Source organism: Halichoerus grypus, chromosome 12 (genome assembly GCF_964656455.1).
Source record: "Halichoerus grypus chromosome 12, mHalGry1.hap1.1, whole genome shotgun sequence".
NCBI classification, from domain to species: Eukaryota; Metazoa; Chordata; class Mammalia; order Carnivora; family Phocidae; genus Halichoerus; species Halichoerus grypus.
Window position 1 is genome coordinate 49644667 of NC_135723.1, and position 26841 is coordinate 49671507.

The following is a 26841-nucleotide window of genomic DNA, read 5'->3' on the forward strand; positions in this document are numbered from 1 at the left end:
TGAGCAGGGAGCCCGATGCGGGACTCGATCCTGGGTCTCCAGGATCATGACCTGAGCCGAAGGCAGTCGCTTAACCAACTGAGCCACCCAGGCACCCTATTAATGTTCCTTTCTAGGAAAAAATTGCATTGTTGACATTTTTTATTAGCAACAGTAACTGATGGCATCTATTTAGTGCTACCTGTAAAGCTCCTTCGGTCAGTATCTCATTTAATCCTTTCAGGAACCATGAACCAAGGTGCAATGAGGAAAGTGAAGGTCAGAATGATTAAGTAACCTGCTATAGAGTGGCACAGCCAGAATTTCAAGTGAGGATTACTGACGTCACAGTTCATGTTCTTGACTTCAGGTTAAACTACCTCCCTTAGAGAAATAAAATATACTCATTCAAAGCATTTAACTACAACCAAAATGGCCCCACTATCTTGGTATCTCACAAAGTGGAAATTCCAAATAACCTCCTCATTTTCTCCAAAGTGTCACTGTATAGTTCGCTAAGTCAGACAAAACCTAGCAAACTGTAAACATTTGCTTTTTTTTTAAAATAAACATGACAGTATTTGTACTCTGAGAAGCAAAGTGGTATTTTTTCATGAAGGACATTTTGGATAAAACTTAAATTTAAAGCTGCCATAAAAACTCACCCACAAAGGCTGCCATCTGAGCTGCTGTTCTTCCTACAGAGTTGACAACATCCGTCTCGGCACCGGCCTCCAACATTACCCATGTGATGTCTTTGTTACCTGACGTTAAAAAGGAACATGTCAGTTAATACTAAGGAATGCACAATTCAAATACCTCCTTCTAATTTATCTGGACGCTTTTTCCCCATTTAGTTTTAGGTTTCTATCTTGTGAACATTTTCATTTTTTTCTAAAATGTAAATCATAACCACAGTAAAGAGGAAAATGATACCAAAAATCCACACAGAAATTAACCTCATTTTTTGTAAAACCCCTCCCTCCAGGCAATACACAAATGGTATGGAATTATCACTTTTTTTTTTAACAAAACAAAATATATTTTTCTTACAGATAAAGCTTAGTGTAAAGTCAAAACGAAAAATAGCAACAATAAAGAGAGAGAAAATGAAAAGAAGTCTCCACTTAGTATCTACTAACCCATCCCAACCCTCAAACCTATAGGTCCTGGGATAATGATTTAACAGGTGATAGTCTCTCTTTCTATACTCTTTTCTCTCTAAACATCCATTTGCCTTTATTCTATTTGCATTCTATCACTAATGTTAATCATTACAGATATTTTGCTATTATAAACTATACTCAGTGACCAGCTTTTTCCATTAATTTTAGCAAGTTCGAACTATCATTTCCTTAGGAACAGTTCCTGGAAAACACTGCAGAAATCAAAGTTACGCATTTTTTTTAATTTAAGATTTTATTTATTTATTTGAGAGAGAGAGCACAAGCAGGGGGAGCTGCAAGCAGAGGGAGAAGCAGGCTCCCTGCTGAGCAGGGAGCCCAATGTGGGACTCGATCCCAGGACCCAAGATCATGACCTGAGCCGAAGGCAGCCGCTTAACCGACTGAGCCACCCAGGCGCCCAAAGTTATGCATATTTTAAATGTAGTTTGCCAGACTGACTTCCAGCAAGGCTGGGCTGATGTGCATATCCCAAAATGGTGCAGAGAAGTCCCTACGCCAATACTGGACATTATCACTCTTTCTTATCCTCTGCCAATACGGTAAGTGACAAATGATTGTTTATTCTTCCAATTTGCCTTTGTTTATTGGTGAAAGTGTTTTATATCCTTATGAGCCAGCTGTATTTCTTTTGTTTTCTGTTCAATTTCGGTCCAATTTTCTATTGCAGCACTTGTTTCTAAATGATTTATGAGAACTCCTGATATATACTGATATGACCCTTAAAGATACATAATAAATATTTTCCTCAGTTTTTCATTTGTATTTTACTCCATATATGGTATATTCTATATTTGGAAATGTTAAAATTATATATAATCAAATTGGTCAATGTTATCCTTTTTGAATTATATATTTCATATATCACATTTAGAAATGCTTTCCTTTTATCCCCCAAGTTTTTATTTAAATTCCAGCTAGTTGACATATAGTACAACGTTAGTTTCAGGTGCAGAATATGGTGATTCATCACTTATATACAACACCGCTATTATGTAATGTTGCTCAAGTGCCCTCATTAATACCCATTACCCATCTAGCCCATCTATGCCCCCTGCCGCCCTCCCATGCTTTCCTGTTCCAGGCTTATAAAAATACAGATTACTCCTTTTAAAGCGTGAGAATATTATATTACATCTTTATTTTCTTAAAAAAAACTACAATTATAGATAACTCCACTTAATTTTAAATGTTTCCCAGTTGTCTTTATTCACAAATCATAAGCAACATGAATAAGAGTAAGTTTCTAATTGGATCAGCATAATTTAGTACATAAATGTCAGGGAAGCACAGAGACAGCTCTATCATACCAGCTGTTTTCTCAAGACAACAACAAAGACGTTTTCACATTACTTCAAAACACAAGGATACAGTACATCAACAGAACTAACCTGAAGGATTAACGATCTAACTCCTTAACGCTACATAAGACTGTCAATACAATCAGGTGATTTAAATATGTAAAGAAACATTATCACCAAATTAACTATATAACATATTTCATATATTATAACTTCAAAACCCAATTCCTACTTTTTCTGTAAGAACTGATCTTAAAATTACTGTAATAAAAAAAGCATTTAATTTAAAAGTATGTATGTACTTATACCAAAGAGGTATGGATGACTAATATTAATATATTAGAATAAATGCTAAAACTTCACCAGAAAGTGCAGCAAACATGAGGGCTGTGTACCCATGCTCGTGTTGATGACAATTTACATCAGCTCCATGTCGTAAAAGTAATTTGCACATATCAAGTTTTCCTTTATAGGCCGCATGCATTAGAGGAGTCATTCCATTCTTTAATAGAAAGGAAAAAAGTATTAGTTTTACTTATTTACCTTTTCCCCTGTAAACAATTCCTGCAATTAATTTAAAAACAGAAAAGAAACATGAATTACTAAATTCATCTTTATAATCTATAAAGTACTTTTATGTTTATTTCCTCACTTGGATCTTCCATAAACTGCTGAGGAAAAACGATGGTTTTGTTACCTGATTTTTTTTTATTATAGGTTAGCAGACAGATTCAGAGGAGACTTGCTCAACCTCACATAACCAGTAAAATGGCCAGGCAGGCACCAAACCTAGATCATGGGGGCTCTCATCTCTACCACACATAGCTCCTGGGAAAACAAATGAACCAACAGATACAAATGCATAAATACTAAAAAAAAAAAAAAAAAACCTCAAAACAATTAGAATGCCTGTCAAAGAGAAAGTATGAATGAAGTATGTTATATCCACAACATGGAATACCATGAAGCTACTGACTGAATGCATCTATATCTAGTGAACTGGAGAAATGTCCACGCATTACTGCCAATGAGAAAAATCAGATGCAGGAAATGTATATTATCATGATATCATTTTTCAAATAATGATCCCCAAACCACATGTATATTTTGATTACATATATGATTTGATCATATAAATGATTGTATAAATATCGAGAAATGGTTGGTAGTATTTACACTACATTGTTTAGTCTCCATATGTTTTGTATAGATCCAGTGAAACATCCAAACTTATTTGTTGTGGGTATCTGATACTATTTGGTAGATAAATGAACAAGCTGTTCTAGATAAGTGAATTTTCAAAGTAAACCAGGACAAACTATATAAATGCTAGCATTTCAAAGCTGTTTTTGATAAAAACCTCTCCAAAACATTAAATCTTTTACTGTGGTAAACCTCTGAATACTAACATACTTTGACTTGTTCTTTATGATTCCACACTATTATTATGAACAAAAGCCATCAATATTCTTTTTTTTTTTAAGATTTTATTTATTTATTTGTCAGAGAGAGAGAGAGCAAGAGAGAACATAAGCAGGAGAATGACAGAGGCAGAGGGAGAAGCAGGCTCTCCGCCAAGCAGGGAGCTCAATGTGGGGCTCGATCCCAGGACCCTGGGATCATGACCTGAGCTGAAGTCAGACGCTTAACTGACTGAGCCACCCAGGTGTCCCAGATTCAAATGTTCTTTTCCATTGTTTTCCCCAAGGACTGGAGAGGCAAGTACCACACTCTACAAGGATGAGGTATTTCAAGGTTGGGAGTGGCTCGGGTGGGTATGGCAATCAGGATCTCACTACACAGACGCAGCTTTGAGGAAGTGGGAATGAACTATATGGTTATTACCTTTTGAATGAGGCAAAAATGTATTCAGAGCATGACTAGGGTGATGGCCCCCGAAGGATGCTATAACCTGGACGTAAGAAGCTAGCATGCAGCCGGGGGGGTGGGGGCAGGACACAGTACAAGCAGGTGGGCAGTCAATCACACAGCAGTCCCATCCTACAAGGAAAGGTTATCTAGCTCTGAGTGAATAAGCCTGACACTACAATACTGTCCTATATGTAAATAAGTCTAAAGCAGCATTCAATACAATGAGAAAAGATGCTTAAGAACGAAGGAGATGTGCAAAATTTTTGGAGGTTACATTGCAAAGTGTCCTCACCTGTTTATGTCTGCTTGTGTTTTAACTGTCCTCTGTGTTGATCACTTCTGTCCATTTACCTGTCTGCCTCCCTGCTTCCTGATCCTGTTTCCTCTTTTTATTTTATTTTATTTTTTTTAAAATTTCCTTTCTTTCTCTTTGCTCTTTCTTATTTACCAGCAGTCTAAATAGGGATTGGTTTTTCAGAGCCAATCCATGAGAGCTTTTTAAAGAGGCAATGAGCAAACCCAATCATATCATCTGCTATGCAATCTCTGAAATTGTTATCTTTGTCATGTCTATAATGCAGTGTATGTTTTTCCCATATCAAGTTTCAGTGCTGGGCTGGTTGATTCCGGGTAATAGAAGCCAAACATGTGTTAAGTGATCATTTATGGTAAGTTTCTTTTCTTTTTTTTACTGAGGTAAAAATGACATACAATGTTGTATCAATTTCAGGTATACAACATAATGATTTGATGTTTGTATATATTATGAAATGCATAGAAGCTTTCCAAGTTAAGTGGGTATCACATATACTTTCTTATCTTAGTTCAATTTTGGATTATAAGAACAAAAAGAATTACAAATTTTGAATGTAATTTTTACTATGCATTATCTTAGTTACAGTACTGCCCGTTATTTGTGGAAACATTTCAATGTGCAAAGAAAAAAAGGAAGTGACGTTCATAAATCTTAATGTTCCAAACAGATATAAAGCTATCGTCCTATAAATTTTCTCGTCTTTCTGGTATTTTTATATATTCCAGCATAAATATCAAGAAAAGGAATTGAGTAATTTAAGGGGCACCTGGGTGGCTCAGTCGTTAAGCGTCTGCCTTTGGCTCAGGTCATGATCCCAGGGTCCTGGGATCGAGCCCCGCATCGGGCTCCCTGCTCAGCAGGGAGCCTGCTTCTCCCTCTCCCACTCCCCCTGCTTGTGTTCCCTTTCTAGCTGTCTTTCTGTGTCAAATAAATAAATAAATAAATCTTTAAAAAAAAAAAGAAAAGGAATTGAATAATTTAAAATACTATCAATCTACCAGACATAGAAGAGAATATTCCCATGTTCAAAATAAACTGAAAATGTCTTGTTCTAGTTATAAAAATGGAACAAGTTAGTATCAGTTAGAAAAATAAAATACCTAATGTCCATCCCTGCTCAAATTAGAAAAGAGAAATAAGGTTTCATAAAATGTTATCATAATGTTATATGTAATCCATCAGTTATTTATTTTTTTTTTTTTAGATTTTATTTATTTGACAGAGAGAGACAGCAAGAGAGAGAACACAAGTAGGGGGAGTGGGAGAGGGAGAAGCAGACTTCCTGCTGAGCAGGGAGCCCGATGCGGGGCTCGATCCCAGGACCCTGGGACCATGACCTGAGCCAAAGGCAGACGCTTAATGACTGAGCCACCCAGGCGCCCCTGTAATCCATCAGTTATAAGAATCACTTTATTTTCATATTTTAAGATCTCTGAAATTGAGTTGTATTTCACAAATACTAGAATCTTACAAATTATCACCAATCTCCACCCCCTTCATTTTTTTAATATCTCTGAAATCTGGATGAGTCTTAAAATCCATGGCATCTTAGAATCACTGAAACGCCAAGAGTAAAAATCCTCACTTCCTTGTCATTTCCCAAAGGCAACTTTGGAAGAAATCTGCTTAACTGCATGAAAAACAAGCAGCTAAAATTCTTTAGATATTAATGACCCTAAAAAGAACTGAAGCTTCTGTCCCATAATTCTTAAATGAAAGAATTTATCAATATTAGCCTATTATGTTATAATTCTGGATCATTACCTAAAGCATTCATTCATTCAGCAAGTATTTATTGAGTGCCTAATATATGTCTGACACAGGTTTGTGCGCTGTGGGTAGCAATGAACTAATTCCATGCCCCTCCAGTCTAAGTCCCTGACATTTAAATTTTAGTTGAGGTGACAAGGCAGGTGGTAATACAAGTGTTCTAGGAAAAGAACATCGATAACAGGGAAACAATGCCAGAGAGCAAGAGGAGATTATTATTTGAAAAAGGACAGTTAAGAAATGTCCCTCTAGGCAGGTGGCATTTAACAAATCCTTTCCTGAAGGGACTGAAGACACAAAGGATTTAAATAACCGGTGGAAGAATCCTCCAGGTAAAGAGAATGCAAGTGGGAAACTCTCCGGGAGAGGAGTATTGCCTTCAAGGAATATCAAGGAAGCCAAATCTGTCCCCAGCATCTCCAGGAATCTCCTTGTCTTGATCCTCATTCTTCTAAGGTTTTAACATTAAATATGAGAGTGTGTCTAATGTTTTAACATTAAGTAGGATGCTATTGTTTGTGGAAGGTTTCCACAAACCTTTTATCTTTTATCAAGTTACCAAAGGAAAAAAAAAACAAACCCTATTGTATCCTAATCTTTTAAGAGCTTTTACCATCCATGGATGCTAAATCTTATCATCTGTTGAGATGATCACATTTGCTTCTCTTTTATTCTGTAATATAATAGATTATATTGAAAGATTTTCTAAAACTAAACCGTCCTATCATTTTTGGAGAAACCTTACTGGGTTATTTATGTCTAATTATTCTTTTGATATACTACTGGATCAATTTGCTAGTATCTTACTTAGTGCTTTTGCATCTGAGTTATAAACTGAATTGGGCCCAAGGTTTTCTTCGGCTTTTTCCTGTTTTGGCATCAGTGTTATGCTAGTCTTATCAAATGAGTTGGGTATCTTCCTATCTTTCTATGAACTAACAGTATAATCTGTGTAAAATGAGAAGCCCTTGAAGGTTTTGTAACGCTTACTCAGGTTTGCAGCTTTAGAAAGTGGTTGGCATTTAAATATATTTACACAAATTTTCCTTAATTATTCCAGTTTTCTGGAATCTCATATTCTATATGAGATGAATATATTCATTTTTATTTTTCTATGAAGTTACTTTTATATAGGTTTTCATATGTATTGGCTTAAACAAAAACTTAGGAAAATTTCCTTTATAACTGCAGTCATGCTCTCTCTTAGTTTCTTGGTGTTTATTTCATTATTTTCTTGCTTAGACTTTTCAAACTGTGTCTAATATTTTGGTCTTGATAACTGCTTTTTCTTTCATTTTTAAAGAGCGTTATTGAGATATATAATTCACATACCACATAATTCACCCATTTAATACACACAATTAAATAGTTTTCAGTATATTTACAGAAGTTATACAAGTATCACCACAATCAATTAGAATATTTTTGTTACCCTCACAAGAAACCACATACCTATTATCAGTCATTCCTATTTCCTCCCTGGCCCCCTACTCTCTGACCCAGCCCTAGGCAACCACTAATCTACTTTCTGTCCCTATAGATTTGCCTATTTTGGACATCTCCTATAAATAAAATCATATAATATTTAGTCTTTTGTGACTGGCTTCTTTCACTTGGCAAATATTTTCAAGATTCATCCATGTTATAGCACTTGCCAGGACTTCATTCTTTTTTATGAATGAATATTCCACTGTATGGATATACTACATTTTGTTTATCCACTCATCAGTTAATGGATATTTGGGTTGTTTCCAACTTTGGCTAGTAAGAATAATGCTGCTATAAACACTCATGAGCAAGCTTTTGTGTTGATACATGCTTTATTTTTCCTAGGTATATACCTAGGACTACTGGGTCATATAGAAACTCTATGTTTAACCAGTGGAGGAACTGACCACCTGTTTTCCGGAGTGGCTGCATCACTCACCCACCAACAATTAATGAGGGCTCCGATTTCTCCACATCCTCACCGATACTTGTTATTATTTCTTTTATTATAGCCATCCCAGTGGGTATGAAATAGTATCTCACTACAGTTTGTATTTTTTTTTAAAAGATTTTATTTATTTATTTAACAGAGAGAGACAGCAAGAGAGAGAGAGAGAGTGAGTGAGCACAAGCGGGGGAGTGGGAGAGAGAGAAGCAAACTCCCTGCTGAGCAGGGAGCCCAATGTGGGGCTCGATCCCAGGACCCTGGGATCATGACCTGAGCCAAAGGCAGATGCTTAATGACTGAGCCACCCAGGTGCCCCATCTCACTACAGTTTTGATGGCAGCTAATATTGAGCATTTTTTCATTTGCATTTCACTTTCATTTTTTTTATAGCCATCCCAGGGGTATGAAGTGGTATCTCACTGCAGTTCCCTGGCAACTAATATCAAGCATTTTTTCACGTGCATATTGGTCATCTGAATATCTTTTTGGAGCAGTATCTATTCAGATCCTTTGCCCATTTTATAATAGGGTTGTCTTTTTTATTATTGAGTTGTAGAAGTTTATAATAGCTTCTAATTTTAAGTCCCTTATCAGATATGATTTGTAAAACCAATCTGTGGATTATCTTTTCACTTTTTTAATGGTATACTTGAAGCATAAAAATTTTTATTTTTTTCTTTTGTTGCTTGTGCCTGGTGGCTTTTTCAAATGTTTATTTCTATTTTATTTCACTGGTTCATTTCCTTTACCCTCTGAGTATAGCCTAATCTTTTTTTAAAAATTTCGAGTTAAAAGCTCAGAACACCACAGATTGAAAGTACAATAATAAATGCTGCAAAATTTCCTCTATCACTTTGGCCATATAACCCAGATTTTGATAAATGGTAGCTTTTGATAAATGTTGTTTTCAGTTCTAAATAGTAGACAATTTCTACTTCTATTCCTTCTTTAACCCAAGAATTACCTAGAATTAAAATAAATTTTTCAGGTTGTTTTGTTATTTGGATCATATTTTTGTTTATTTTCAGTGTATTCTACTGCATTAGGTGAACTTCTTTGAAATTAGCTAAAATTTCCTTTATAAGATAGTATAATACATAGACTATTTTTTATCAATGTTCCACATAAAGAAAATGTACTATTTTTTTTCCATTTTACACACAGTGCATTGACTGTCAATTAGTTATCCAAATTTTCTGTTCCCTATATTACTTTTTTGCTACTTAATCTGGCGGTTTCTTAAAGGTATTATTGTGACCTTACAAATTTCTCCTTTGAATTCTATCTTTTTCTTTATGAATCTCAAAGCTTATAAGCTTATAAGGAAGGCTTAAAGCTACTATATTCTTGGTGGGTTAATTAGTAATTTAATCTAGGAGAAAAAGTCATCTTTTTAAAATTTTTTAATTTTTTTGCTTTAAACTTTATTTTGTCTGACATTAATTTTGGTACACATTTCTGGGTAAAGAGTCAATAAAACCGCTTCCCCTTTTGCATGAGCAAGTGATGTTCATCTAACTTTCTAGCACTAGAGCCACCCTGTATAATAAAGTAGACACTAGCCCCACATGGCTAATGGCTGATATTGTACAGGTCAGAAAAGACACCACCATCATTGCAGAAAATTATTTTGAAGAGCAATTATTCTAGGAAGTTGAGTTTAGGTTTGATTAGCTTACCCTAGAAGTATAATTGCTGTATCAAAAGTATGCACATTTAAAAATGACACAGATTCTAAAATTTTCTCCAGTGTGTGATGTCAATTTACACCTAATCCATCAGTATATAAAAGTCCAATGTTTCTCAAGAAATGGTATGATTTGGTTTAATTTGGACTTATTTGATTAATACAATTAAACATGTTTTTACATGCTTATTTATCTTTTGTAACCTGTCTACTTACATTTGGTTTACAGATTAATATAACTTAAGCACAAATGCTAAAAAACTGTTACCATTACATTTCATATATTATCCATTCTTATAAAAAGTAAAGCACTTTATTCAACTTTTTAAATTTTACCTCATCCAAACAGTTGACATGGACATTCTTGCTGGCTAATAGTGTTCCGGCTTCTTGGACAGTACCTTTAAAAAAGAAAAAAAAAAAGGAAGGAAGGAAGGAAAGAAAAAAAATGCAAAATAAGGTTATTTATCATTACAACAGGAAAAAAAAATCTAGCATCATGGAAACAAATGTTAAAGGGTTATATATAAAACTAAAACTAGTCTGGTTAGATTGTTAAGAAATAAAGCATCAACACATAGTATTTTTTCCACCAAGTAATTATCCAGAAGAACAGATTTATAGAAACTAAAATAGCTCCATCTTGTTTTTACTTCCACTGACCTTAGGGTATATTAAATTGGGCATATTTTCCTTTTGGCAGTGATACAATAACCACAAAGCATAAATAAGGCTCTTAATACTGAAATCTTGAAGGGCATCTAGTCCAACCCACCATCTAAACCTTAAATTCCAGTCAATGTAATAATTGGAGTTCTAAGTACAGTCAGTATTTCTATACTCTGTCATCACCAGACCCTGTGACTTGATGGCAGCATACTTATAATAGAATTCTTGGTTTAGAAATGCTTAGGTAAACATTTCTTTGAAGGCTGGTTCCATAGAAAAGTGCCTTATGGTCAGTACTCAGACTGTCATAATTAACGTCCTCGAACATAAACCTGAAGGTTAGGTTTGTAAATTTGGAAATAAGCTATAATGGGGCCACAACCATCAGGTTTTTCCAGTCTTCTGTAAGGCATACTGACACAATCAAGTAGTTGCAAGAGAGAATGTTGCTATTATCATCGTTAATAATAGTCAGCTACTCGTTCTGCCAAAAAAATTCTGGTTTGACGGGGAAAGGAACAATGAAACTGAACGTTCTCAGGAAGAAAGGATGAGATGAGCCTCTTCTCCACAAGGACATAAAAGAATAGGAGCATCCCACAACTAGGAGTTTTTTCTTTCAACTGAAAATTATAGTTTAGGAACGTGCTAAATTCTGCTAGTTTTCCAGAGTTAAATGTGGAATGCAGAATAAAGATTAGCATGCTTCTCTCTCCCTCACCTGCTCCTTAGGCAAGTCATCTGGTTGCCTCACACCAACAGGGAACAGACAGAGAAATGTCTCCTAGATTGACAGAGAAATAGCTCTGCTGGGGAAATGTGTCAAGTGAATGATATACAAGTCCCTGGATTCTGACAGCAGCTATCTTGTAAAAAGCACATTTTTCTGACCCTGTACTCCATCTAAGGGCAGTTAGTATCACGGGCTGAAGGGCTACGGAATGAATGGGGGAAAGCTCTCAAGCACGTAAGCAAGTTCTACGTGAAACTTATCCGTATCTGGCCTTCTCATCAGAGACTTTCTCTTACATCTTCAGAAAGGAATTAAAATAGAACAAAAACTCCGGCACCCCAATTTCACTTCAGGAAGATGCTTTGGTTGATTTCCATTATCCAGTGAGAAATGACTGAAGTGATTTTCCATCTGATCAGGAGATGTTTACACAGGAAAGGGAGAATACTAGAGGGACTGTGAGCACGTCAAAGCATGCTCCATGTTGGGAGAGGGTGGGGATTATAATAATAAACATTTGGCTCACTGTGAGAGAATAGGTCAATAATTCTATAAAATGTTTAGCCCAATGGCCAACAGTCTAAGTTAAATCTGTCTTGTCAGGAAGCAATTTAAAATAAGTAAATAAAGATGAGGCATGCACACATATACCACTGAATACCAGTTAGCCTTTTAAAATGCAGGGACCAAGATGAAAATTTTTTTCTCAAACAGATTTTGGAAAATAGATGAGCAAAATACCCAAAGAAGAAAAACTTGTGATGACTTCTAATTTTGTTTTCCTAATTTAATGACATCAGTAGAAAATTATAGAAGGTTTGGAATACACTTAAATATGCACCATTTATCGTACTTTATACCTCAATATAGTTGGTTAAATAAACCTTATTGTCCAAGCCTGTTTCATAATTCCTCTTATGTAAATAATGAAAAAAAAGCAGTAAATTCATTACTTTCTCATTAAGTCCACAATCCCAGAGATTTCAGGTACTAAACAAGTAATGAAGATTTTCTGGTTTATACCCTTAAGGAAAGTTTAATTTATTTTGAAATAGTGCTTCCTCAGTGCTTAACAAAAAAGATATCAGAACTTAGAAGAATGGGTCAATCTGCATGTAATATAAGCCCATTGGATGTGCTTCAGTGATTTCAATTTTCTTTTCTTAAATGTCATTGAATGGGTGCCATCATTAACTATGATATGAATGCTATATATGAAAGAGCTTCTCAGTTTTATCTGGAACTTCTTCTTGGCATTTCTAACAAATATACAATCTATAAACTACCTAGCACATGAATTCACTTGAAGAAGAAATCATTCTAAAAGTGTCCAGAAGCAATGTATAGCATTCTCTAGATTGTTAAGTATCACTCACAGTCTGCTTAACTTCTGAAGGGCACTGACTGACTGAAGAGAGATACTCAGTAATTTGCTGAGTTTATTTTGGATTGGCCAAAATGACAGGTCATACTTGGCTGAAAATTTATTGTCAGTTCCAGGTACTAGTGCTGACTAATCTAGTACTTCCCAAAGTCGAGAAATATATTAAAGGGGAAAAAAAAGAATTAAGAACTCTACCCACCCACTTAAAAAAAAAAGTTTCTTATGAATATAAATATAAACTTCATTCCATTGTAAACCAAAAAATATTTTACAAATTAAACGCACACAAAACTACAAAATCAGTAACATTTAGAATTAAAATGAATTTAACTTGACAGATGATACTGCGTTGCTGAAAGTAAATTGCCTTTAGAAGTGACTATGGTATGGACTGCTATGGTTCTGGTTTCATTTTTTTGTTTAGTTTGTTTTCTTTTCTTTTTTTAAAATTTTATTTATTTGACACAGAGAGAGAGAGATCACAAGTAGGCAGAGCGGCAGGCAGAGGGAGAGGGAGAAGCAGGCTCCCCACTGAGCAGGGAGCCCGATGTAGGGCTCCATCCCAGGATCCTGGGATCATGACCTGAGCCGAAGGCAGATGCTTAACCGACTGAGCCACCCAGGTGCCCCTGTTTAGTTAGTTTTCAAGTCCAGTGTATTTCTAGGACTATAGGCCAAATGCTATCTCTGCTTTGCCACTTATTTCCTGTGTGACACTGGACAAGTTATCTAACTTCTCAGTTCCTCAGTTTCTGTGTCTATAAATTGGAGATCACTGTCTTTACCATAATAACAGACAAGACAAATAGCACTTTAAATGCTTTACAGACACTAACTCATTTGATCCTCCCAACAACGTTAACCAAGGAGAACCGGAAGCTCAGAAACAGTAACTTGCCCAAGGCCACATCACCAGCAAATGATTGTGGTAGGATTCCAAATCAGACCTGCATGGTGAACCAACACGCCATATAGTCTCTCATCATGCTGTTGCTTAAAAATAATTCCTAGCTCATCAAGATCAAATGTATCAACATATGTAAAGTACTAAGAATTATGCCTGGCTCATACCAACATTCAATAAAGGCTGACTATAGTTGTTATTTTCTCATATCTCCCATTATTTTTCTTTGAGAGTACAGTGATGTCCCAAGGACCTTCACTTGACAAGAATGTATCACAGACTAAGTCCGTCTCAGTTATTTTCTCATGGCTTGGGCCAATGAAATTGGTGAACCACGTTGTCTCGGCTCGAATGCAACTTGATGTACAGTGTGGACCCAGAAACATCACAGCACTAACCAGACTAAACTTGACATTAATTCTCTTTTACACCATCTTTAAAATAAAAACTGGTGTACACCTAAGAAAATATCCAAGGATCCCCCCCATCCCTTCCAGAAACCCACTTTATAAGACTGCTCACTTGTTTATACTTTGAAAAACTGATAGCTCTGGACTGTTTAAAAGCAGAATGTGGGTGGATTTTGAGTGGATCCTGTTTCCTTTTGCCCAGCACAGTACCTGGCACACAGTGGGGGCTCCCATGATTTCTGAACTGAATCCCAGAGCCACTGAGGGAAGGGAGAAATTACCCAGAGACAGGAGGAACAAAAGACTGCAGTGCTAAAAAGGTCGGCCAGAACTGTGCAGAACAAACAATAAAAGCACCAACTCCATGTTCCATAGTTCTAGGCAAAGAAGACTTATGATAAATGTAGATGTGACTGACTTAAAATTGTTGAGATCAGATGAGGTGGGCTCAGCTCATCAGCACCTGTTGGGTTCAAATCGGTTTTTTTTTTTTTTTTTCTCTTTTACATTTAGACTTCCCTTGTCAGTATGAAGAATAAATTTGCCTTACTCTCTGGGGGGTCCAGATTTGAGCCTGGCTGCTTAAGAGAAAGAAGACTGGAAACTGGGAAGCCTTTAGGCTGCGGTAACTGGCCTCTCTGCCATTCCAGGGCAGATGTGGCTATCTCACTCTTGAGCGTAAACCAACCACCTTAACTCTGTCCGCAGTCCCGCCCATGCCCATCCCCGAGCTGTGACTGTGCAGGAGAAGCCACGTAGTCACGCTCTTGGCACCTGCCAGGTAACGGGACTCAGCAGGGAACTCCTCCGGGACATCCACTCGGGGACTGAAGGAGAAACATGGCTTCTGGCTCGTCCCGGAGGCCTACATCTCCCTCCCCAGCACCCGAAGCGGCGGAAGTGGGACAGGCGTTGGGAGAGTGGAAGGGAAGGCGCAGAAGAGCGCGGGGAGAAGATCGAAGCTGTGCTAAGTGCGCCGAGGGCTGTGGACGCCTAGCCTACCTCTTCGCTTCCCTGCGGGTTCCTGCGGGGGCCGGGGGCTTCTGGAAGGAAGCCGGGGAGGCCCGGACGCAGAACCCTCAATGTAGCGAATTACAGACCTAGTTCTGTGCCCTTATAAAGAACCCTTCTCCTTAGGAGTTCCCTCCACCCCCAGGCGGGGGCGGGGACAGCTATGGGATCCAGATCTTTCGGCCTCCGGAAGTCGAAAGGGCCCTTTAGACACCCTTCTAAGAACCTGAGGCCACTGTCGCCAAGACAGACGGTGGTCAAAATCACCTGGAGAGTTTCGAAGCATGCGCATCATGGGACCTACACACAGAGGTCTCTCATTATAATCTAAGCTGGGACCTGGAAATGTGTATCTTTCCAAAGCTGGTTTGGGAGACGAACCCCTGCTGCCTCCGTTCTTGTCCCAGCGTCTCGTCCCCCTCCTCTCCGCCCCCGCAACCGGTCCCAGGCCACTGGGGGAAACGCTATTTCCCGGTGCGAGGCCACGAACCTCGCAGAACCGCAGCGGAGGGTCAGCCCGGCCAGGGGCGCCCCCAGGGCTCCGCCACGCCCCCAGACCAGGCAGGCAGCGCCCCGTTGCAGCCCAGCACCCATACCTTTCCCGATGACTTCTAGCAGCTCCTTTTCTTCCTGGGTCAGCTCGCCTTTCGTTATATGAACCATTGCTCCCGCCAGCTTGAAGATGATTCTGTTTCTTTGGAGGTATTAAAAAGAAACTATGGATGTGTGTGTTAGGAATGCCAACCGCAATGTGGCAACTCGAGACCAGGACGCTGAGTAGCCAACCGCGGAAGCGTTCGAATTCTCTCCTCCCTCCCGCGGGCTGGCGAGCAGCTGGCGAGCTCCAGCGAGCCGGGAGGTCTGTCGCTGCAAGCCCAGCGACAGTCACCGCCCGCCCGCGCGTCATTGGCCAGGCCGGGAGGAGGAGCTACAGGAGGCGGCAGCGAGAGACTCCTATTTGAGCAGCCTGGCAAGGAAAAACCCAATGGAGAAAATCAGAGGGGGGAATCAAATTCCTCTTCCACCTTCCCCACCCCCTTCCTGCGCTCTGTTCAGATATTTAGACATACGCAATATTTAAATTCTCTTTTCAGAAGTTCCGGGTCCGCCCATGGCTGCTCGGGGCGTGCAGAGGTCCCTGGCTGTCTCCACAAGCCCCCACCGTTTTCCCAGGAGTGGAGCAGCCCGGGACGGGGGCGGACTGGGAGGCGGGGCGGTGCGGGAGGCGGGGCTGCGCCGGGCTCTGTGGGTCGATGTCAATGTGTCTGTCCTTCACTCCTCCATTGTCTGCCGCCGCCACTGCCGCGGGTACCACCGCCGCTGCCGGAATCGCCGCAGCCTGCAGCCTCGCGCGTCGCCGCTACCTCCTCCGACAGGTGAGAAGCAACCCAGGTGGGACAGGGGAAGCCTGGAAGCCTGCGGGAACCGCGGCCGCCGCCCCGCCGGGGGCTTGCATCCGGGCGGGAGCTGGCGGGCAGGAAGCATGTGCCTGCTGGGGCGGCTTCCTGTACCCCGGTGGGGAAGCCTGCCCTCTACCCCAGTACCATCGCGTATACCGCGTATCAGTACCCCAGATTGAAGATTCTCCACTTGCCACATTTGGCCGCCCGGGGAGACCCTGGGACAGCGAGCCGGCGGGGGCGGGCCACGCCGTGGGAAGCGGCGGGTGCATATCGTCTCGTGCGTGGCACCGCCAGATGCGGCTTCCCAGAGGCCGGGACTGGGGCTTGGGGCTAGGGGTGGGATGGGGAGGAGCGCTTCCCAGTGCGAGCGAGGTGGACGCATCATGAGAATAGTCTCTGAAGAAGGTAGTTCTCTTTTGGCAAGCCTCGACCGCCACCCCCTTACCCCCCTACCCCCGCTGTCCAAAACACACACACTACTTGTCATCTCTGGCCTCTGTGGAAGCTACAGAAGAAACCGGATCTGATCGCCCTATGGTGCCTGTTAAGGATGTTTGAAAGCAATTTACACTTAAACTAATACTTCGTTTATGAGAGATGGCTTGGGGGGGAAGGGGGAAAGGAGGGCCTCTGCTCTGCTAGAGTTCCCAGTCTCTTTGTAACTCAGATCTTGAGATTTATGGAAATAGGGAGGGGAGGGGAAAGGGGCGGAGATTAAATTGGTGTTGCTGTCTATATATAGCCTTAGATTAGCCTCTTAATCCAACCTTCATTCAACTGTAATATGTTGCCTCGAGCTTTGAGCTTCCACCATAGGTAGCTAGGTGGTAAATGCAAGTGTGTACCCTCTTGTGGCTCAGAAGCAAGACTTGCTGGCTAATACGAAGTCAGTCATTCCTCCAGGGCGCGCACCCGTAACATATTTACGGCCTCAATGAAAGCTTCTTTAGAAATAAGTGTTTATGTGTTACTGTTGTTTCTGTATGGACTAGTGTTGAGTTTTCTTCCTAGACTCATGTACTTCAAAGAGAAATACTTGAATAGTCATCTAGACTTTTTTGTTAAGCATCCCCACCACCCTCTTTCTCCACACAGTGCCATATATGAAATGAAATGCATTTTCTTCTGGCCTTATGCCTTCGATCTTTCTTTTTCTTTCTTTCTTTCTTTCCTTTTTTTTTTTTTTTTTTTTTTTGGCATTCATAACACTTCTGAAATCCTGGAAGATGTTCATCATTATTTCCTGCATTTAACAAAATCTTTTCTAAACTCCAGCTGTTTTCTTTTTAAGGCTTCATCTTTACAGGCTGGGGCAGATCTGAGCCAGAACATCTCACATGAAAATACTTTGTAATTATTCATCTCAATGTATAACAAAGAAACTGTTGTTTGATGATGCTTTAATAATGATGTGGCTTGTTCAGACAACAAGTAGTAAGGCTTTTGAGAGTGACCAATATTTTGTAACACTTAAAATGCTGTTACTGCCACAGTTACAATTGATTTAAAACACAGTATCATGCAGAAGAAACCCAGGAACCTAAGAAAATGCTTGCAGAGTAACCTCCTCTAACATGTGACTGAACATTTTATGGTGGATGTGTGTCCAGAATTGGGTACTTCATTGCCAGTATTTCCATATCTTGTGCCAAATTGGGGCCATGGTTACTTGAAGGTCACACCTGTTTGTCTCACTGAAGTTGTTAGTTCCTCGAGGATAGCAACTTGTTACCTATTTTCTTGGTGCTTATTGGCATCTGGTTGGTATTTAGTCCTCTGAATACATGACTTCAGTAAATTTAGTCAATGCCATTTAAAGACAAAAACTAACATCTACAAAGAAATGCAGATAAATAATATGTTGTTTAAATTCCTAGAAACAGATGTGTAATGGATAGCATTCATCAGATGGATTACATTAATCATTTTGTACAGAGTAAATATTTAATGTAGGAATAAGACTAGCTGATAAGCATACCTTAAACTTGATCAAGGAACTTTTCTTGTACTAAGAATGTATTAGAAGTTTTATTGGTAATAAAAAACTACCACCCACTTATGGAGTATTTAATTTGTGCCAGATATTCTAGCAGATGCTTTCTATGGGATTAAATTTAACCATTGTTAGAGTGACCTGAATTAGTAATCTCTCTTTCGGCAAATAAGAGGACAGAAACTAAAAGAACTTAATAAATTTGCCCACCAGTTAGGAAGTGTCAGAGCCAGAATTGGAACCCAGATCTGTCTCCAAAACCTTTTCTCTTTCTACGATTCTCTGCCTATGTGGCTGGCAATAAGGGGGAAATTATATATTCTTTCCACTAACCAATAGATAATGCATTCATGTGGTTCAGCATGCCACAGGTACAAAAGCCTCCTTCCTACCCCCTTTCCCAGTCTTTTCTCCATGCCCTGCAACCATTGGTATCTGTTTCTCTCATATCCTTCCTGAGATATTTTATGTGTTTATGGCTTATATGTATATTCCCACTTTAGGACAGAAATTGGAACATAGAAACACACTTCCACACTGCATAATAATATTTGCATGATGCTTTGGTCTCTCTTCTGTTTCTTTTGTCACCTTTTTAAAAATAATGTTTTCTGAAATGTCTGAAATTTTTGTGTCTCCTCTCTTTTCTATTACTGCCACCCTAGACCTCTTCTGGCCCATTGCCGTGGATTCCTAAGTAGCCTGCTTCTCTCTCACCTCAAGCCCATGCAGCTAATTCAAGGTGCCACCAGTTCAGTAAACCTTGAGCACCCATCACCCCCCAAGGATGAGACATACTCTGTAAAGACAGAATTGATTTACTTAAAACGTGTCCATAGCTTTCCACTGGCTACAGAACAGAGGCCCAGTTCTTGCTTGGAAGGCTCCATCTTCTGGTCCCAGCCTGCATTTCCAGTCAGCCAGCCCCTCCCACACACTCTAAGGTCACTACACTGCTGGTTCCCTCACATGCCAGTAATTTCCACCCCTTTGTTCCTGTTTTTCTCTTCCTGGAATGCCCTCCCTTCCTTCACCACTAAGTCTCTTGTCTCCTCCTCAGATCTGATGGACTGCTCAACTTTCAAACTACCACTTTTTTTCACGATCACCTCTCCCACCTTATCCAGCGAGGGCATCACAGATACTAGGAAATACATTTCTTCTTGTGTTTGAGGGGGATAAGTAAAACTCTTTACACAGGAGTCGCTGGTAACATTATTGGCATGCTCTAAGCCTCTCCTACCTTCTTAGGAGCCCTAGTGCCTCCGCACCCCAATCATTGCTTCTTCCTCTGGCTCCCCATGAAAATACCTGAAGCAGGTACCTTTTCATGACATTCTGGTATAGTTCTTAGGAATCTGTTTGACCCCGTCTCCTTCTCAGCTCTGACTTAGCTAGGACTAATTTATCCTTGTTTCTCAAAATCGTATCCTAGTGTCTGGCACCTAGTATATACTCCGTGCTTGCTGATTTGAATTTAGTTTGATCTCTAAGTTATTTTAGGTGGATTTGTTTCCCTACTTGACTAATCCTTCCTGGCCATGTGAGATGATGTGGCACCGAGCACACACAGCCATAACTAAGGGCAGAAGGTCTTTAAATGTTCCGTTCTCAAGCTTCTTGACACACTGATTGATGAATGCTGTCAACCAAGAAACAAAAATTGTCGATTTGTACCTGTTACAGATTTTGCATACCATTCCTGGATTTCCCCCATTAAATCCCCAGACCTCCAACTCTCTGCTTTTAGAGATTGCTTTTTCCTTTTTTTGCAGGGCAATAGCTCGTTTTTGAGCATTATATCTTTCTGGGTAATGTTTCCTTGACATTTGATTTTCTTTTCTTAGGTACATTTTTTGACTGAGAGAGTATTTGATGCTATTATGGAATTTTCTTTTACATTTGAAAAAACTATTGTAGATATATTTTTAGAAGATTCCTTGTCTTCTAGAGATATGTACGGTATTATTTAAGGAGGGAATTATATGACATCTGAGATTTGCTTCAGTATAATTCTATGACCATGGAGGACAGACACTGAGCAAGAGTATTAATAAGGAAATTGACTTGTTAACACTTGAAGCTGGATGATGAGTACATTGACTTCATTAAACTGTTCTCTCTACTTTTGGGTATGTTTGAAATTTTCCATAATGAAGTTTTTGAAAGGAGAATTTGGAAGTATTACAGCCTCTAAAAATTGTCGTTGTTGTTTAACAAAGCAGAAGAAATAGTATGAATACAAATGTTCTTTCTAACTCTTGGAGTTTAGCTTATGCAATTATTCATTTAATGTTAAAACAGTTACACCTCAGTCTGCAAAGGACTGTATTGTGAACAGTGCATTTCCATAAACTTTTCATATCACATTTTAGCTTCTCCACAAAACTAAAAGGTAGGTGGCATTGCTCAGTGCTTGTGTCACAGGCTTATGAATATCTCACTGGAAGCTAATTTTCATCTTTTTTGAAAAATGACAAAGTAATTTGCAGACAGTCTGAACAAAGGGTACGAAATATTTAATTTAACTGAAAAAAACAAGATGTGAATGGAGATACTGGTTTTCTTCTATGTCTCCTAAACCATTTTCCAAAAAAGAAGTACCAAAACTGTTGTGAGCAATATCAGCATTGTTAGGACAAGTATATTAATGTAGGAATAGAAGGGCCAGACTCAGAACTTGTGCCTGCAGGATTCTTACTCAGGGTTTGCTTAACTAAATGCTTATTTTCACACTTACTTCCTGGATTCTTACAACTTTATAACTTAATGTTTCCTGATATTTATGTTTCTTTTCTTATGTTTTGGACTTTTTAAATGTTAATGTTTCCCAAGGCCAACATGGACTTTTTTTGTATCATTTTTTGACATGTCTTCCCAGACTTTGAAGGATTTTTGAAGATTTACTTAAGCTTCAAAGTGAAGTAGTCTAAGGACAATGTAGCCAATCCATTATCACTGCCAGATATTGTTGAAGCACACATTAGTATATCTCCAGCTTCAACTCGTATTTATATTAACTATATTGCTGCACAATTTAAAACTCTAGGCTAGTGCCTCTTATCTGAGTATAACAGAACTGTTCCAATAATTAAAAATAGAAAGCTATTTCTGCATCAGAAGGAAAAAGTATTCCCTTTAATTCCCAATTAATACATTTAGGCTAGAAAATTGGTGGTTTTGTCTCTTGCCATTTGATTGTCTATTGTGCAATTGTGTTAAACCCAGAAGACAAAGCAGCCCTTTAAACTACATTGATCACCCTCTGAGCAGGATCTCTTCCTGGTCTGTTGATCGTGGAGTAAAGCAGGCCCAATAAGTAGCCTCTTCTGATCTGGTAGGAAATGATTATGGATGGTCTCTGGGAGACAGCCAAGCACAACCAGAGCCCTGGGAATTGGAGGGAGAAAACCATCGCTCCAGCTTCTGGGGTGAGATGTATTTTCCAAAGCAATCTCCCTTGCTTTCAGTTTCTTCATATATATACAACAGAGATGCTCACCAAGCTTACAGGGTGACTTTGAGGATGCTTGAGGATACCCTGTACTGTAAAATGTTATATTAAAGCAAGTTGTTATTTTTAGGGCCAATTCTGTCTGTTTACAGTTGGGAAAAACACAATTATAGGCCAGTTGATAAAACATTTCAATATAAAATTGTATTGACATTAGTATTTGGTATACACCTATCTTCCTCGATTTGGGAAGATAAAAATTATTTTTTTAAAGATTCTATTTATTTAAGAGAGAGAGAGTGAGAGAGAGCAAGCAGAAGCAGTAGGGAGAAGCAGAGGCTGAGCAGGGAGCTGGACCTGTGGCTTGATCCCAGGACCCTGAGATCATGACCTGAGCCGAAGACAGACACGTAACAGACTGAGCCACCCAGGCACCCCAAGATAAAAATTATTTTTAAAGAGAGAGTCATAAAAGATATATCTCAGAATTGGTATGTTAATAAGAAAAATCTTGGTGTGCATCTGTTATGATCAAGAAATCCCAAAGAATAAGACATGATCTTTGTCCTCAAGAGGCTTATACTATCCTTCAGGAGACAGGCCAATCCGTGAACCAGTAGGGACTGAATGAAGTAATCCTCCTAAAGCTCTGTCCTGCTTATGTCAGCCCACAGGTTAGATACCTTTGAGAACCCTTTGCTTGTTCAAGTGCCTTCCCTGGCGCCTGCCATCTTTAAACTCTAATTGGAACAATGTTGTTACTCCTCTACCCACCCACTGGCTTCCTGATCCTGGAATGCCCTCCTCCACCCATTTCTGCATATCAAATTTTACTCAAATCCTTCTCAGCTCAAATGACCTCTCCTCCACACAGCCTTCAATCTCCAACCAGAGCTGTACAGACATGAGTATGAATTCCAGAATGGGTGGAGCTCAGTGGGAGGGCTAATTCCTGGAGAAAGAGATTTTGAACTGAGTCTGGAAGGACTGGTGAATTTGGCAAGCCAGGGAATGGACAGCATTCCAGGGAGAACAACCCCCTAGAAAAACAATTATAAAAAATATTATAACATTATAAATATTTATAAGATAAATATGGGCTACAGTTTCACAGCCAACCATACTGGAACTAGCAATGATTTCACTTAAAAACATGTTTTCCTCAATGTGTCGACTTTTTAAGATCATAAAAGTAGTAGATTATATTTTAAAGCACACTTTGATGGTGTTCTTGCCTCAAGTACTTTATAAAACGTGATATCACATGTTTCAGACTAAATTTAAAATCACAAACCACTGTCTTCAGCATTGGTGTTAGCAGGAAGTTGATAATAGACATTAAAACAAACAATGGAAGAGAAAATCATACATCTATTAGAATATTTTGCCCTTAATTACACAGTGATTTGAAATTATTCAAAATAACTAGAATATAAATAGCTAGAAAATAAGTAGGAAATTCTTTGTGAGGTTTATTTTTTAAATAAAATCTATCTGAATATCTGATCCATGGAATTTTTTAAATCTGTACCTTAAAGGAATTTTATGACTTTTTTACTCTTTCGATTTGACTTTTTTTTCCAATCAGACTATTCTGATTTTTTTTTTCCTACTTTTACTCAGTGGAATGCTGAAACAGTTAAACCCAAGAGATAGGACAGGGATTTAATAATCAGATTAATGTGAATCATTTTAATGCAGGATTGTGGTTGTCATTAGGAGTTTCAGCAGCATTTTCCCTTGGTATCTATTAGGGAATAAAATACTTGATGGTTTAGAATAATTTTTGGATTTTTAATATAAAATGTGCAAATATTAGCAGGATATACACAAGAATACTTTTCATTCTTAGCTCACTCTAATGTTGCTATTGATGTCATGGGTCTCTTTAGTAAGTTTTTTTTGGGCAGTTAAATGCCAAATGGAATGATTTGACTTGTTCTGAATTTGGCATGTGTTGAGTGAAGAGTGCCAAAAAATGTTCTGATAGTCATATTTGTAAACCATCTATTCTGATAGTCATATTTGTAAACCATCTATTTTGAAAATAAGGTTTAGGTAACTTACTGAATGAACTATTCTTTTGGCAAATGCCAAAGAGCCAATGCCTTTGTTATTCTTTCTTGATTTTTAATATCAGGTGTATCTTTTGTTTATGTCAAAAAAGAAAAATATAATGATAACATATAAGACAGCATAATGCCCCACATTAATATTGAAGATAGTGTTTTGGGGCACCTGGGTGGCTTAGTCGGTTAGGTGTCTGACTCTGGCTCAGGTCCTGATTGCAGGGTCCTAGGATTGAGCCCCGCGCTAAGCGGGGAGCCCACTCCTCCCTCTCCCTGTGCCCCTCCCCCCACTTGTGCTAGTGCTCTCTCTTTCTCTCTCTTAAATAAATGGGTTCTTTAATACATACATACATATATACATAAATATAGTGTCATTTTGGGCTGCCTTTAATTTTCTTAATTATGCAAATAGTATTTTAGTAGGAAAACAATAACTTAAATCTGTGAAAGATGTAGAATTATATTTTGTCTATTCATATTTCAATTTATTTTTATGTTAGATGAGGACTTTCAAAAAACAGTTGTTAGATGTACTGTTATCTTTGAGGACTTCTAAATAAATCATAATAAAACCCCCAGGCAGGGGTAAGTAATAAGAAGGAATACCAACTCTTAAACACTGCAGAGAATATGTCATAAGCCACTGTGAGGTGAGCAGTTTTAGAATATTCTACTGTCGGGCGTCTGGGTGGCTCAGTCGTTAAGCGTCTGCCTTCGGCTTGGGTCATGATCCCAGGGTCCTAGGATCGAACCCCGCATTGGGCTCCCTGCTCAGCGGGAAGCCTGCTTCTCCCTCTCCCACTCCCCCTGCTTGTGTTCCCTCTCTCGCTGTCTCTCTCTCTGTCAAATAAATAAATCTTAAAAAAAAAAAAAATTCTACTGTCATCCTGTTCTTGTACATTTCCACAAAGGACCTTATTACTTTTCAAACTAACTTCAACAGCTTCCTGGATTTATGATCTTTTTTTTTTTTTTTTAAGATCTTTTTTAAATCAAGTTAGTTAACATACAGTATATCATTAGCTTCAGGGGTAGAATTTCGTGATTCATCAGTTGCATATAACACCCAGTGCTCATTACATCAAGGGCCCTTCTTAATGCCCATCACCCAGTTACCCCATCCCCCCACCCACCTCCCTTCCAGCAACCCTCAGTTTGTTCCCTATAGTTAAGAGTCTCTTATGGTTTGCCTCCCCCTCTGTTTTTATTTTATTTTATTATTCCTTCCTTTCCCCAGTGTTCATCTGTTTTGTTTCTTAAATTCCACATATGTGTGAAATCTTACGGTATTTGTCTTTCTCTGATTGACTTACTTCGCTTAGCATAATACACTCTAGTTCCATCCACACCATTGCAAATGGCATGATTTCATCCTTTTTGATGGCCGAGTAATATACCACTATATATATACCACATCTTTATCCATTCATCAGTCCATGGACATCTGGGCTCTTTCCATAGTTTGGCTATTGTGGACATTGCTGCTATAAACATTGGGGTGCATGTGCACCCTTGAATCACTATGTTTGTATCCTTTGGATAAATACCTAGTAGTACAGTTGCTGGGTCATAGGGTAGCTCTATATTTAACTTTTTGAGGACCCTCCATACTGTTTTCCAGAGTGGTTGCCCCAGTTTGCATTCCCACCAGTAGTGTAGGAGGGTTCCCCTTTCTCCTCATCCTTGCCAACATCTGTTATTTCCTGAGTTGTTAACTTTAGCCATTCTGACCCATGTGATGTGGTATCTCATTGTGGTTTTGATTTGTATTTCCCTGATGATGAGTGATTTTGAGCATCTTTTCATGTGTGTTTGCCATTTGTATGTCTTCTTTGGAGAAAGACATCTGTTCATGTCTTCTGCCCATTTCCTGACTGGATTTTTTGGGTTTTGGGTGTTGAGTTGCTAAGTTCTTCATGGATTTTGGATACTAGCCCTTTATCCGTTAAGTCATTTGCAAATATCTTCTCCCATTCTGTAGGTTGCCTTTTAGTTTTGTTGATTGTTTCCTTTGCTCTGTAGAAGCTTTTTATCTTGATGAAGTCCCATGTGATCATTTCTAAGAAAAAAAAAATGACATGTGTTTTTCTTAGTATAGAAGGTAATAGAATTGGGTTATTATAAACAGGAAGGAGAACCCCACATTGCTGGGACAGAGGAAACTGCTGGCTAGGGGGAAGGGACTTGGCATCAGTATTCAGGAGTGTGAAGATTATGTTTTTGTTAGAGGTGAGCCTCTACAGGAAACAATATGATAATCAGCTTCTGTAGTACTACAAGCCATGGTGCCATAAATTTCCTATTATTTACATGTCCCTGAGGGGCAGGACTTCTGTTAATTCCTCTTACTAAAGATAAATGTTTTTTCCTTAATAGAACTCCATGGAAAACGATTTGGCATTTGGGAAGTAGCCAATTCAATTTATAAAAGTGCTGAACTAGACTTGAAAATTAATATTTATGCTTTACTCTTTCTAATTCTAAACCATAAAATCTATGAGGTAAATAATGAAAAAGCTGCCTTCGAGTATCATAAAAATAATTGCCCAAGACACGGCAACAATTTTGGTTGGCTTTTTGGAAAGTGCACTAAGTGGAGATTGGGTTGATTAGGTTCTGGCCCTGACTATTCCCTGAATGTAAGCCTCCTGATGGAAGGAATTTTTTGCTTTCATCTCTGCCTTATCACCAATGTTAGGATGGAATGCATGACCTCAAGCAAGTGGTGTGATACCTCAGAGCCTTGGATTGTTAGATGAGGATCTA

General features: G+C 38.8%; 2 protein-coding genes across 5 annotated transcripts in view; one reads left to right on the forward strand and one right to left on the reverse strand.

The window, feature by feature from the left end:
- The window catches only part of ANKMY2 (ankyrin repeat and MYND domain containing 2), a 37999-nt gene extending 21932 nt beyond the window's left edge, over positions 1-16067 (reverse strand). The window contains exons 1-4 of one of the 3 annotated variants that reach the window (XM_078059336.1): positions 15753-16067; positions 10382-10446; positions 2828-2966; positions 645-743 (exon numbers count right to left, since the gene is read on the reverse strand). In XM_078059336.1, the coding sequence (XP_077915462.1) occupies positions 645-743; positions 2828-2966; positions 10382-10446; positions 15753-15819 (370 nt within the window). In that variant the 5' untranslated portion in view covers positions 15820-16067. The remainder of the gene's footprint in view (positions 1-644; positions 744-2827; positions 2967-10381; positions 10447-15752) is intronic. The other 2 variants (XM_036065729.2, XM_036065737.2) reach the window with 2 other exon arrangements.
- Positions 16068-16376: 309 nt separating this feature from the next.
- BZW2 (basic leucine zipper and W2 domains 2) overlaps positions 16377-26841 on the forward strand; it is a 62343-nt gene continuing 51878 nt past the window's right edge. The window contains exon 1 of one of the 2 annotated variants that reach the window (XM_036065751.2): positions 16377-16532. The gene's annotated coding sequence lies outside the window, so the exon portion shown is untranslated. The remainder of the gene's footprint in view (positions 16533-26841) is intronic. The other variant, XR_004908878.2, reaches the window with a different exon arrangement.